This window comes from Cherax quadricarinatus, chromosome 36 (assembly GCF_038502225.1).
Source record: "Cherax quadricarinatus isolate ZL_2023a chromosome 36, ASM3850222v1, whole genome shotgun sequence".
In the NCBI taxonomy this organism is placed as follows: Eukaryota; Metazoa; Arthropoda; class Malacostraca; order Decapoda; family Parastacidae; genus Cherax; species Cherax quadricarinatus.
Window position 1 is genome coordinate 29,475,751 of NC_091327.1, and position 15,400 is coordinate 29,491,150.

Genomic DNA, 15,400 nt, shown 5'->3' on the forward strand with positions numbered 1-15,400 from the left:
GTTGCATAAAAAACTGGAATGGATGATCCTGCCAGCTCCAGCAGGTGAAGGAAATAATCACTGCTATAAATAATCGAGAGAGAAAACAATCTGTAACCCAGATGCGCAGAGCAAGAACAGATATAACTGTGCCTTACAAGGCGTCAGTATGAACCTTATGATGGGTCAAGGATCCAGTTAAGGATGCTAATACCCAAGGAAGTCACCAAGGTCTCCAAAAGGGCACCCCCACCTGTCTGGCACAGAGCAACACATATACATCCCACACTAGGTGTTAGGAAATAAAGTCACCCAGGAGAAATGGGCAGGGTAACTCACAAATTAGGTCAACATGAGCAAAGGGGCCTGTCTAAAACCCAATCTGGAGGGAGGTACAAGGAGCACACAGTCCAGGAGCACACACCATCCTGACTGTTACGAATAGCAGGAACCAAAAGAGAGAGAGACACTACTTGACAACTGCGCTAAGGGAATTGTAGTAGCATAGAAAGCAATTATGAAACCCAGGAAAAATTTAAGTGATTCGGAAATAGTGGACCGCACACACACAAGATAACCCTCGCTAACCCTCAGGACACCAGACGGCAGCAGAGTTAGGCATGCAGGGCTGGTGGTTGTCTTTATAGGTGGAGTTCCAAGCAAGGCAGGGCAGGACGAGCCCTTAAGAGGAATTGTCCTGCCTCACCAAGGAAGACCCCATAGTAGCTGGGATCTTGCAGTTAGATGCAAAAGCCACATAGGACAGACCAGGATGCAGGTGATACGCCCTCCTACTGGCCTTGGCAAAACTCTTTATGTATACACATTATAGCATAACAATATCCATATTTTTTTCCCCACGCAAGTACTGTCGTTGGCTTTGTGGGATACCCAACAGTCGTGACGCTGCAACACACCAGTACAAAAGTTGGCTATGTAGAAGTCGGTGTCACATACAACATAAGTGCTTTGCATTGCTTTACACTTGGTCCACTGGTGACTAAATTTCTGTCACTTGAAGCTTTGTACAGAGAAGGAAATATACGGCATAACATCCAAATAAAGAAGAAGGTCTAGTTAGTCTAATGCGAAAACCAGTGAATTTGTGTTCAGCAGTACAACTCACTTTCCTCTTATTCCTCTGCGCAACATCTGCTCCATGATTCAAAAATCGAATATCCTCATCCCTCATAAGCTCCAGCAACCCATGGGAAATGATTCCACGACACTGATTCAGATAACCAGTGATACGAGAGGAAGGCAAGGGTCTGGTCGGGGATATCAACTTCCTCGCGCCACCGTCCATGACCAGGCTAGAAGTCTTGATCACTAGATTGTTTTCCGAGATCTGACAGATGTTATGTGTGTGATCTCTCCGCCATATTGTACTTCTGTCTTCAGATTTATTAACCAGTAGCTCAGCCGAAGATGGATGGCAGCATATGTGGGTATGGCTCTCAAATTTTGGTTATTGTACATCATGAAGGCTGTTAAACCAATTAGTCAACAGTCTTCTGTTTAATCAATCACATTATGACATCTCATTTTCGATCATTCCAGTCGCTATGAATGATGTAATTAGAGAGAGAGAGATTTGATCTATTGCACTACACTCATTTATAACAATTGCTCTGGCTTATTAAGAAATAAAAACCCAGTTGCTCTGGCTTATTAAGTTATAATAACCCATAGAAAGTACATTTACATAAGTTTAAAATGGAAAATTATATAAAATTTAAGACATAATATATATATTTGACCTTAACTAATTTTTTTCAATACATTTATGTTACACATTCAGCAGTTTTAAACACTTTGGTGACACTTATGAAAATGACTATATGTGATCGGTACAGTTCACATATATACAAAATTGCAATACAGTATACGTTTTCTTCATGATGAATACCCGAAATAATGTTAAAACCACAATCCCCAGCGTCACTGTCGGGGACAGAAGAATGCATTTTACGATCTCTCCTTGGGAAATGCTTTTGATAATCATTGAAGAGTTTTCACAAAATTCTAACCTTTGTACAATGAGCAAATGTTTAAACATAAAAAAAATCGTTTGATGTAAAAGATACGTATGTGCTGATCAAGAGGTTTATTAAGGGAACGTTTCGGCACGAATGGTTTCTTCAGTCCATTACAACTGACGAATTCACTTGTGGCGAAACGTGTCCGAAACGCGTCTTGCTCAGCGCCAACGTGTCTACTACTTACAACTTGTCGGTATCACCTTTCCAATTCAAGCAAAATCGTTTTAGACTGAAGTACATTAAGACTTTAAAATCAGTTGAATGTATTACACAAATTTTTCAGATTTCTTTACCACGATCAAGTGAAATAACAGACAAAGATTTTGAGACTCTTATAATAATAAATATTCAAACTAACAAGAGAGACTTTACACGAAAGTTAAAATAAAATGATAAGCACAAAAATTCTTAAACATTTTATATTATCTATGATCTATATAACCCCTCAAGGGAGGTTCCTTGATGCCAGTGAGAGGCTCTTGATGTAAGGAATAGAATCTGACTTTTCCTCTCTTGGATCAAACCTGATTGCCTACCATTCCCCCAGGCGCTGTTTGATCCCTACAGATTTAGTGCTCCCCTATTTATTCAATATTATCTATAAATTCATCACTAGTCTCAATTACAGCAATGAAATAGAATATGATATGTGGAGACGTAATCTTATTTCTAAATCAGTCACTCCTGCACTTAAATTCTCTATTGGTCATAACTATACAAAATAATTACGCAACACACAGTCTTCTACTGATAGAGAAGATAATATATTTCCATCCTCTACTTGAAGTAGACATATTATGTCGCCTTCACTGGCTTATCTGTGTTTCTGGGGTTGTAAGGTAACAAGCAACTCAGCAATATTAACGCATTGTATCATTGCACATAAACGTCCTTCCCTGCTGGTTATGAATCGCTTGTTCCATCACAATTACAGTACATTGATTAGGGAGCACGACACATGTAAATGTTATATATTGTTATTCACAAAAATCTGAATAGGAAACAGCATTTATCTGATGAAGTAAGAATTTACTAGGGCTATCCTGCTTAATAGGTACAAAATTTTGTACTGTTGAACAGTAACACTTTTTTTTTATTGTAAACAAAATAAGATTACAAGGTCACAGCAGTACACCATAATATATTAACAATAATAATACTTCACTAACAATGGCGCCCAGTTTCAGGCCAGGATTCCTTAACTACTTAATATTATTTTGTGTTTAACTGACTTTTAACTCTTTTAATGAATTGCTGCCAATTTTTAATAATCTAAAGACTTCAATTGTTAATTTATATATTTAAAAAAAATCTGATTGATGACTACAAACAGTTTTACTGAAAGATGACGTTCACACATCACTTTATCTTCCAAGTGTTTAACGATTAATGAATAGAATTGTGCTCATTTTCTCATAAAACTTAAACAATGATGAAGGATTTTCAAGAATGGTTGTGGAAACATGTGCTCCCAGGGTTCATACCCTTAAATACACATATTTGTACATATTCATCGAATATTTACATGATAGATCATATGTGAAACCCAAGCCATATACTTCGGCAACTTCGACACTCACTAGTGGTTAAGGTCATGCAGAAATTTGGGCTATGCAGTATTCGGCTTTATTGCTTGGTTTCACAAAGCTATGCTTATAGTATCTACGCATATCCGAAAATGAGGATGAAAGAAAGTTGGTGACATCTGAGGCTAACACATACACAGCAGCTGAGGCTCTAACACTTGACAACAATATATCTCTGTATACTCTCCAACAAGACAACAATAACAAAACTGCTTCAGTACGTTACCAAATACTTTACCTAAGCAATAAATTGTCAAGTGATGTACAATAAATGCACGTTCTTATATACACCTGTAGTGGATCACTCTCCACTAATTCTTTGATATGATTTTAGTTGCCCACAGAAAAAATGAAAAAAAAAAAAATCATAGTGAATCTGTTTATTGCATACTTTTATCAGTGTGCAAATAGAGGAATTGTACTTCTATGAATAATTTATATTTAGTAAAACAATATAAAATGCCATGATTCAAATCTAAATAAAGAGAAAATATTTAACGAATAAGTCAAAACTCAGACGTTATGTAATTGATGCAGTAATACTTGTAAAGATATTTAACTTAAAATTTCTCAGCAAAGTAACTTTACATTAATTTTTCTTACGTAGTAGCTACACAATATTCTGTATTCCTCTTTCAACAGTAAACAACATGGAAGTCTTAGATGAATAACGTACCAGACTAAGTATGAGTGACTGTTGTTCTCAGAGAACAATTCTTAGTCATAATACATCGTACACATCTGATACTGTATTTATATCTTCCTCGAATGTAAAATACACATATTTACCTCTAGAAGGTATGGAAGAATCATGCTGACACCTGCCAACCATTCTTAGGCAAGAGGTCACTGGACACCTTTTGGAACACCATTTTAGAGAAGAGTTTCATGTTGTGAAGAAATCAGCTCCGTCCAGCCGTGCTTCACGTCCATGGCTGAGCTGCAGGTGCCAAGGCCCTCCAGGTGTAAGGTACAAGGGCTGGTAGAACAGGTAATATTTATATCGAGCTGGGAATTTATTTTCACTGTTTCTCACATTTTGCTGGATTCGACTGCGTCCATAGCAATTTCATTGGAAGGTCGCTCCACGTCACCATTAGCATTAATACTCATCTGTTCCAGTTCCTTCTTACTAAGTTCGTACACAAGCCCAGCACCAATACTGTCTCCAAGAACGTTGATCATGGTACGGAATCGATCACTAAGAAGGAGATAAGAAAAAGTATTAACAATAGAAACCAGTTAAAAACACACATGATAATAACTAAGGACTTAAAAACAGTCCCAAAAGAAAAATAGAGTAAATAACAGAGAATGATTTATCGACACAAAGAGTTCATCTACAATAACATTAATGAATATGAAGGAATAATTAACTCAACACATAAAAACTCCATTATAGGAAAATAAAAAAATAGCTGTACTTATCACCTACAAGTATGTACAAGGAAATATATAAAACAGAATATATAACGGTATGCAACAAGAGTGTATACAATATGTACAAGTATACACGTCAGTCTCTTCCCTCCATAGGAAGTTACTCGATACTGGTGAAGGGCTTTTGGTTTAATGAATTGGAGGTGCCCTTTCTTGGATCAAACTTGATTACCTTCCATTCGCTAGGCACTAGAGGATTCCGTGCAGGTTTAGCGCTTCCTCCTGGATATGACATTATATATATTATCTAAAATATTACCAGGGTCCCACCAAACCATCTCGACACTGACCTCACTCATCACCATGGTCCTCACTAGACAACAACCATAACCATGGTCCTCACTAGACAGCAACCATAACCATGGTCCTCACTAGACAACAACCATAACCATGGTCCTCACTAGGCAACAAGCATAACCATGGTCCTCACTAGACAACAACCATAACCATGGTCCTCACCAGACAACAACCATCACACCATGGTCCTCACCAAACAACCACCACCATGGTCCTCACCAGACATCAACCATCACACCATGGTCCTCACCAGAAAACAACCACCAACATGGTCCTCACCAGACAACAACAATCACACCATGGTCCAAAGACTGCAAACCCCTCTCAAGGAAAAAGATATGGGGGTGAGTATAACACCGAGCATATCTCCTGAGGCGCACATCAATCAGATAACTGCTGCAGCGTACGGGCGTCTGGCAAACCTACAGATAGCGTTTCGATACCTCAGTAAGGAATCGTTCAAGACTCTGTATACCATTTACGTCAGGCCCATACTGGAGTATGCAGCACCAGTTTGGAATCCACATCTGGTCAAGCACGTCAAGAAATTAGAGAAAGTGCAAAGGTTTGCAACAAGACTAGTCCCACAGCTAAGGGGACTGTCCTACGAAGAAAGGTTGAGGGAAATCGGCCTGACGACACTGGAGGACAGGAGGGTCAGGGAAGACATGATAAAGACATATAAAATACTGCGCGGAATAGACGAGGTGGACAAAGACGGGATGTTCCAGAGATGGGACACAGAAACAAAAGGTCACAGTTGGAAGTTGAAGACTCAGATGAATCAAAGGGATGTCAGTAAGTATTTCTTCAGTCACAGAGTAGTCAGGCAGTGGAATAGCCTAGAAAGTGACGTAGTGGAGGCGGGAACCATACATAGTTTTAAGATGAGGTTTGATAAAGCTCATGGAGCAGGGAGAGAGAGGACCTAGTAGCAATCAGTGAAGAGGCGGGGCCAGGAGCTATGATTCGACCCCTGCAACCACAAATAGGAGAGTACCAGACAACAATCACTACCATGGTCCTCACCAGACAACAACCATCACCATGGTCCTCACCAGACAACAACCATCACACCATGGTCCTCACCAGACAACCATCACCATGGTCCTCACCAGACAACAACCATCACACCATGGTCCTCACCAGACAACAACCATCACCATGGTCCTCACCAGACAGCAACCATCACACCATGATCCTCACCAGACAACAACCATCACACCATGATCCTCACCAGAAAACAATCACTACCATGGTCCTCACCAGACAACAACCATCACCATGGTCCTCACCAGACAACAACCATCACACCATGATCCTCACCAGACAACAATCACTACCATGGTCCTCACCAGACAACAACCATCACCATGGTCCTCACCAGACAACAACCATCACACCATGGTCCTCACCAGACAACAACCATCACACCATGGTCCTCACCAGACAACCATCACCATGGTCCTCACCAGACAATAACCATCACACCATGGTCCTCACCAGACAGCAACCATCACCATGGTCCTCACCAGACAGCAACCATCACACCATGATCCTCACCAGACAACAATCATCACCATGGTCCTCACCAGACAACAACCATCACACCATGATCCTCACCAGACAACAACCATCACCATTGTCCTCACCAGACAACAGCCATCACACCATGATCCTCACCAGACAACAACCATCACCATGGTCCTCACTAGACAACCATCACACCATGGTCCTCACCAGACAACAACCATCACCATGGTCCTCACCAGACAGCAACCATCACACCATGATCCTCACCAGACAACAACCATCACCATGGTCCTCACCAGACAACAACCATCACACCATGATCCTCACCAGACAACAACCATCACCATTGTCCTCACCAGACAACAACCATCACACCATGATCCTCACCAGACAACAACCATCACCATGGTCCTCACTAGACAACCATCACACCATGGTCCTCACCAGACAACAACCATCACCACTGTCCTCACCAGACAACAACCATCACACCATGATCCTCACCAGACAACAACCATCACCATGGTCCTCACTAGACAACCATCACACCATGGTCCTCACCAGACAACAACCATCACACCATGGTCCTCACCAGACAACAACCATCACCATGGTCTTCACCAGACAACAACCATCACACCATGGTCCTCACCAGACAACCATCACCATGGTCCTCACCAGACAACAACCATCACACCATGGTCCTCACCAGACAACAACCATCACCATGATCCTCACCAGACAACAACCATCACCATGGTCCTCACCAGACAACAACCATCACACCATGATCCTCACCAGACAACAACCATCACCATTGTCCTCACCAGACAACAACCATCACACCATGATCCTCACCAGACAACAACCATCACCATGGTTCTCACTAGACAACCATCACACCATGGTCCTCACCAGACAACAACCATCACCATGGTCCTCACCAGACAACAACCATCACCATAGTCCTCACCAGACAACAACCATCAAACCATGGTCCTCACCAGACAACAACCATCACACCATGGTCCTCACCAGACAACCATCACCATGGTCCTCACCAGACAACAACCATCACACCATGGTCCTCACCAGACAACAACCATCACACCATGGTCCTCACCAGACAACAACCATCACCATGGTCCTCACCAGACAACAACTATCACACCATGGTCCTCACCAGACAACAACCATCACCATGATCCTCACCAGACAACAACCATCACCATGGTCCTCACCAGACAACAACCATCACACCATGGTCCTCACCAGACAACCATCACCATGGTCCTCACCAGACAACAACCATCACACCATGGTCCTCACCAGACAACAACCATCACCATGGTCCTCACCAGACAACAACCATCACACCATGATCCTCACCAGACAACAACCATCACCATTGTCCTCACCAGACAACAACCATCACACCATGATCCTCACCAGACAACAACCATCACCATGGTTCTCACTAGACAACCATCACACCATGGTCCTCACCAGACAACAACCATCACCATGGTCCTCACCAGACAACAACCATCACCATAGTCCTCACCAGACAACAACCATCAAACCATGGTCCTCACCAGACAACAACCATCACACCATGATCCTCACCAGACAACAACCATCACACCATGGTCCTCACCAGACAACCATCACCATGGTCCTCACCAGACAACAACCATCACACCATGGTCCTCACCAGACAACAACCATCACCATGGTCCTCACGAGACAACAACTATCACACCATGGTCCTCACCAGACAACAACCATCACCATGATCCTCACCAGACAACAACCATCACCATGGTCCTCACTAGACAACAACCATCACACCATGGTCCTCACCAGACAACCATCACCATGGTCCTCACCAGACAACAACCATCACACCATGGTCCTCACCAGACAACAACCATCACCATGGTCCTCACCATACAACAACCATCACCATGATCCTCACCAGACAACAACCATCACCATGGTCCTCACCAGACAACAACCACCACCATGGTCCTCACCAGACAACAACCATCACCATGGTCCTCACCAGACAACAACCACCACCATGGTCCTCACCAGACAACAACCATCACCATGGTCCTCACCAGACCTCAACCAGTTTCATTGCATGTTGTGATAGTAATAGGATCCATACTAGTAAAAGCAGGAAAGTTTTTCTTCATTCTACAATTAGTATTTCCAGAGAAGGAATTATTAGCCCCTTGCTCCGGGCATTTTAGTCGCCTCTTACAACACTCATGGGCTTATGAAGTTTAATTAGGCAGATGATTGGTAGGGAGGTTCCTCCTGGTGTTTTAGGGATATATGTGATAGACTGTGTTCCTGTAGTCAATCATTGAGCATTTCTAAGATTATATTTAATAAAAGTTTTCACGTATTTTCACTGAAGTAAAGCCAGTAAGTCAATAATTATTGGACAGCATATAATATTTTAAATTTTCAAGGTTTTATGTAACGTCATAAAACTTCTGCTTCTGCAAAACTGTTTCTCAGTCAAGTAGCGTTTGTCATTCTTCACTGTTCTTGGAAAAAAAAACGTCCAAGTCTACTGTTTTATTTAATCCTGGAAGCACGTACTGAATCACTTGTGTTGATAGAGTGTTAGGTTACTTACTGTCACTCATCCGGTGACGCCAGAGGTCGTTACAAGCACTGTTACTTGCGCAGTTGTAGAGCTACAAGAGTTAAAAATGGATTCACATGATGAAGTAAGTTCATCACATATTGTGGGTCAAGTATTCGTAATAGTGTTGAAAAGGAGATTTTCAGCACCAAGATTCCATGGTATTGCTGGTATTTTGCTCAAGGGTTTCACATCTTATTAGTGTCGGTATTATACCACTGATCTAATTATACTTGTGTGACACAGCAACATCATGAGATCCTGAAGCACAGAATGTCTTAAAATTCCTCTGCTAATCTCTGGCCCACCTTCTGGGCCCTGCCCACATGTGATGTAGTCTTCAACTATTACAACTCCATAAGTAATAGTTTTTGTAACGTCCGTGTTCTTCTGGTAACACTGCTATTAGATGAGTGATGGTAAATGTATTTTCTTTTTAGATCACCCTAACTTTGTGCGAAAAAAACGGACTTAAAAATACAAGGCCTGGTTACAGACCGGACCGCGGGGGCGTTGACCCCCGAAACCCCTCTCCAGGTATACTCCAGGTATACAAATGGGAAGAATAATATGTTAAAATAAGAGCTCTCACATCCGCCATTTCAAATTTAACAAAAGTTTGTATGTAATTTACTCAACAGTAAATAATATAGAAAAACAGAGCACTAATAGGTAGCCAATTAAAAGCATATATAAAAGCAATTTACATTAAGCTATTAATATTAGAACAACTCACAGCAACCAGTCGACAGCGATGATGAGAGTCATGTCCTCAGCTGGGAGACCAACAACATCCAGAACCATCACCATGGTGACAAGACCTGCCTGGGGAATACCGGCAGCCCCAATAGCAGCTGCAGTAGCAGTGATACTGTGATAGGGGAGGGGAAGACAGATTATATTTGCAGCTACACTGTGATAGGGGAGGGGAAGGCAAATTATATTTGCAGTAGCTGCCATGAAGAAAGAAAGTAAGAATTATTTGTGAGACTCATTAAAAGATATTTTGTATTGCCTTCGCGTTTTAATTATACGTTATGAATCTGGAAAACAGATGAAGATATATTATTCTAGGTGAAAAGTGAATGATTAATTGAAGGCAAAACCTGCAGCATGTGCATGCTGTAAAGCTGGTTCAAAACATTTTTTATTGGTGTATTGTAGAATGTTAAAACACACACATTGGAGTGGACACAACGGAAAGATTGGAACTTATGTATAGTGGACATGGAGAAAATTTAATTTCATAGAAGCCCTCGGAATTAGTGGCCCCCATGATCCTTCGTCTTAACATGCTGTTGGAGATGAGGATGGAAAGTGAAGAAAGAGAAATGCAAGAGAAACCAGACTACAGGAAGGAAAATTTCACAGGGATGAGAGGGTTCATAAATCGAGTGGAATATTAAAGGATATGGAAAGGGAAAAAGTACTCAAGATGAAGACAGGCTACACTAGATGTGCAAGAGAATCAGATTTGCATCAGCAAGTACAAATAAACAGAAGTTCATGGTTTATGAAGTATACTGAGGCAAAAGCTAAAAGTAAAGGGGTACAAAAAACAGGAGGGAAAAGGAAGAACGTAAGGATAAATAATTAAGCAGAAGTGACAGGGCTAACTGCACTAGGATAACAAGGAAAACAGAGAAAGTGATTGATATAGAACAAAAGTTTATGCATAGTCTCATAATATAGAAGTTTATGGAAAAAACTAGGCAGTAAAGTTTGAAAATAGGTTAATGAAGGTGAACTGGTAAAGGATGACTGAGAAGCATACATAGAACTAATTATGTTGAAAGAGATGTTAATGGCAAGGAAGAAAGGAGTGAAAAATATAGTCATAGGAAATTAACCTGGATAAAAGAAAAAAGGAAAGAATCCATAAGTAATTAATGACATTGAAATCAAGACAGCTAGGTTAAGACTATGGGTGTTGCAAAGAGAGGACCAGTGAGACATCATTCTGAGAATTTACAAGTCATTGCAAAGGAAAAAGTTGCAGCACATGGGATATCAGAAATCATTTCACAAAAAAAAAAATCTTAATTCTTAACCCAAGAAGGGCGGGATGCCACGATACTGGTGAAGGGCTTTTGAGCCAAAAGATTAGAGTTACTCTCCCCTTCCTTGGATCTAACCTGATTACCTTCCATTCCAAAGTTACTGTATGATCCTTACAGGATTAGCACCTTTTTTATAATAATGATAATAATCTTAATTCTTTCAATAATAATCGAATGTGCTAACGAGGGGTAATCTCCGAGTGTCTGTTAAATGATAATATTGTTGAAGATTAAGACACATGTGCAACAGTTGGGTATCTTTACTGATGAACTATCCAGACCATGGAGCTGAACTCTTCTCCAGGCTGAGGGACTGACCACCTTGTTCCAGACCATGGAGCTGAACTCTTCTCCAGGCTGAGGGACTGACCACCTTGTTCCAGACCATGGAGCTGAACTCTTCTCCAGGCTGAGGGACTGACCACCTTGTTCCAGACCATGGAGCTGAACTCTTCTCCAGGCTGAGGGACTGACCACCTTGTTCCAGACCATGGAGCTGAACTCTTCTCCAGGCTGAGGGACTGACCACCTTGTTCCAGACCATGGAGCTGAACTCTTCTCCAGGCTGAGGGACTGACCACCTTGTTCCAGACCATGGAGCTGAACTCTTCTCCAGGCTGAGGGACTGACCACCTTGTTCCAGACCATGGAGCTGAACTCTTCTCCAGGCTGAGGGACTGACCACCTTAAATACTTTTTCTCCAAGGTTGATGGACTGATTAACATCAACTTTATTTAATTTCTGCTGCTGCCTTTGTATTTGACTGAAGAAGCCTACTGTGTAGGCGAAACGTTTCATCAATAAAGATACCCAACTGATGCACACGTGTCTTAATTTTCAACTTGTCGGTATTTTATACCATTTTCGAGAATATTGTTAAAAAAATTACAGGAAAAACAGTAAAGTACTCAACTGTGAACCTAATACGCAATTTATTTATAACAGAATAAAAATAAAAAACTAAATGAAGTTAAAACACAGTTTACCTAGTGGCTTTTGACTTATCATTAGTTCCTTTTATCAAGGTGCGTTATACTGAGGTATTACTGGGACCCTGATTATACTCCATAAACAAGACATAAATATACCTTGCCTTTATTTCATCAGAAAAGCTAAAATAGATCAATATTTCCTGGCTGTGACCATGTATGAGTTTCTACTCATCAAGTTGATAACTTGAAAAACTGAGATAATTGTTACATACAAATCAGAGGCTGAATGAAATTCAATCCGGTGAAGTTGTATAAAAACAACTGTGATTGCAACTGGAATATTACTGCAATATTGTAAAACTGAAGCTATCATTTATAAAAAAAATGAATGTGAGTAAATTTTGCTTTTGCTCGCAGACCAACTCATTCTTGACCTGACCTGACTAAGTCATGTTCTGAAGTCTGGTCTCTAAGGGACGAAAATATTGAGAGAGACAGTCTTCCTAATGTATAAACATCTTAGTGGAATTTCTTTAGTTTTTTAAGAATGTGTATAATAAATAACGAAAATATTACGAATATACGACTCATTCGCTGTGATCTAACTGTATAGTTTACTGTAACATGAACATGATCTCTGTGATATTGGTGTTATATATATATATATATATATATATATATATATATATATATATATATATATATATATATATATATATATATATATATATATATATATATATATATATATATTCTTGAAAATCTGAAGCATGAGTAAATTATATAATGAACCTGTACCATAATAACCATAAGAAATAAGTCTGATCGTATGTACCTTATAGCAACCACCTGTCCGATGGTGAGAGCGATGCCTCTGACTTGTGCAATAAAGATGGCAGCAACAGCCTCGTAGAGAGCAGTGCCATCCATGTTGATGGTGGCACCAATGGGAATCACGAACCGAGTCACGCGTGGATCAATCTTATTTTTTTCCTCAAGGCACTGGAAGGTTACTGGCATGGTTCCTGAACTGAGATGCATTTCTTCAATTAATGAAGCTGAACCAACAGTAAAGATCAGTGTTATGAATTACACTGCTTGCTGAAATAAAGCAACCAATCAGCTTATTGATATGAATATTTTAATATTAGGTGTTGGTGCCTTAAGTCACGTAGATGCAACTTTAATCAAACATTATTGTCACTGAACTGACCTGGAAGCAGTGGCAAAGGCTGTGATATAGGCCTGGGACATGTTGGCCAGAAAACGGAATGGCAATTTGCGCGTGAAGATCGTGTAGATAGCAGGGAGGATGAGAAAACCATGGATGAAGATACCTAGGATGACGGTGCCGAAATACAAGCCCAGCTGCCCTAACATGACGCTGAAGTCTTCCATCTCAATAATCATTGAGGCCACCAGGAAGAGAATACCAACTGGTGAAATCCTGAAACGAAAAATTAGTGTAACAACCAAATAAATATGGATATAATGATGATGATGATGATGATATATTAATACTAATATTCCAGTACTGAAAGCTTACAATTGAATCAATCGCTTCACATGGTGAGGGTGTCTGGGTTCGATTCACGGAGAGGGTAGAAACACGAAGTGTTTCCTTACACCGGTTGTCAATGTTAACCCATCAGTATAAAATGGGTACCTGGGTGTTAGTCGATTGGTGTGGGTCGCATCCTGGGACAAACTGACCTAATTTACCCGAAATGCAGCTTTCTATATAGTAGTATGTCATTGATGTCAACTAAGCCTGACATCAATGAGTCCTTGTATAAATAAAGATATTAATCAAACAATTCGATTACATATATATTATATGTATGTGTGTGTGTATGTGTGTCACACACATACACACACACATACATACATACATACATATATACACACATACATACACACATACATACATACATACACACACATACATACATACACACAGTGTGTGTATGTATGTGTGTGTGTGTGTGTGTGTGTGTGTGTGTATGTGTGTGTGTACTCACCTAGTTGAGGTTGCAGGGGTCGAGTCTAAGCTCCTGGTGTGTGTGTGTGTACTCACCTAACTGTGGTTGCAGGGATCGAGACTCAGCTCCTGGTCCCGTGTGTGTGTGTGTGTGTGTGTGTGTGTGTGTGTGTGTGTGTGTGTGTGTGTGTGTGTGTGTGTGTGTGTGTGTGTGTGTGTGTGTTTGTGTGTGTGTGTGTCCTGGCGATTTTTGGCTTAAATAGCAACGCTCTTCTTGCGAAATAAAACAAGCTAAAATTTGTGTCTGCAGTAATTTCGCGAAAATCATTCTGAACGTAACGAAGACAATATATTTCATTGTGTTTGTTCATTATTAAATTATTGTAAACCTAACTAAACATATTTGGTTGGATTATTCTAAATTAAATTGCGCTTGTTATAATAAAGTTAGGTAAGTTTTCTAAGGTTCTCTTGGTAGAAAATTATTAATTTTTACATTAACATAAATAAAAAAAATATATATTTAAACGAATAAGAGAAAATTTTAGAAAGGACTTTATTTTAAGTGAGTTCTTGATAAGTGACCAATTTTACCTATTCGGCACGACATTACACACACACACACACACACACACACACACACATATATATATATATATATATATATATATATATATATATATATATATATATATATACATATATATATATATATATTTATATATATATATATATATATATATATATATATATAAAATGGACAAGATTCCAATGCTCTATTTATTCATGTGAGAGACTTTAACCATCCAATTGATTTCCAAAAAGTTGAGAAAGTTGTATCAAGCAAGTCCATGGTTGACAGAAATATAATTGAATTTTGTTTCATA

The 15,400-nt window shown here is 40.0% G+C and overlaps 1 protein-coding gene across 5 annotated transcripts in view; it reads right to left on the minus strand.

Annotated features, from left to right (window-relative positions):
- Positions 1–1,713: 1,713 nt before the first annotated feature.
- The window catches only part of Eaat1 (Excitatory amino acid transporter 1), a 349,192-nt gene continuing 335,505 nt past the window's right edge, over positions 1,714–15,400 (minus strand). For all 5 annotated transcript variants that reach the window (XM_070091619.1, XM_070091618.1, XM_070091617.1 and 2 more), the window contains 4 exons: positions 13,746–13,979; positions 13,368–13,562; positions 10,276–10,410; positions 1,714–4,808 (listed from right to left, as the gene is read on the minus strand). In XM_070091619.1, the coding sequence (XP_069947720.1) occupies positions 4,640–4,808; positions 10,276–10,410; positions 13,368–13,562; positions 13,746–13,979 (733 nt within the window). In that variant the 3' untranslated portion in view covers positions 1,714–4,639. The remainder of the gene's footprint in view (positions 4,809–10,275; positions 10,411–13,367; positions 13,563–13,745; positions 13,980–15,400) is intronic.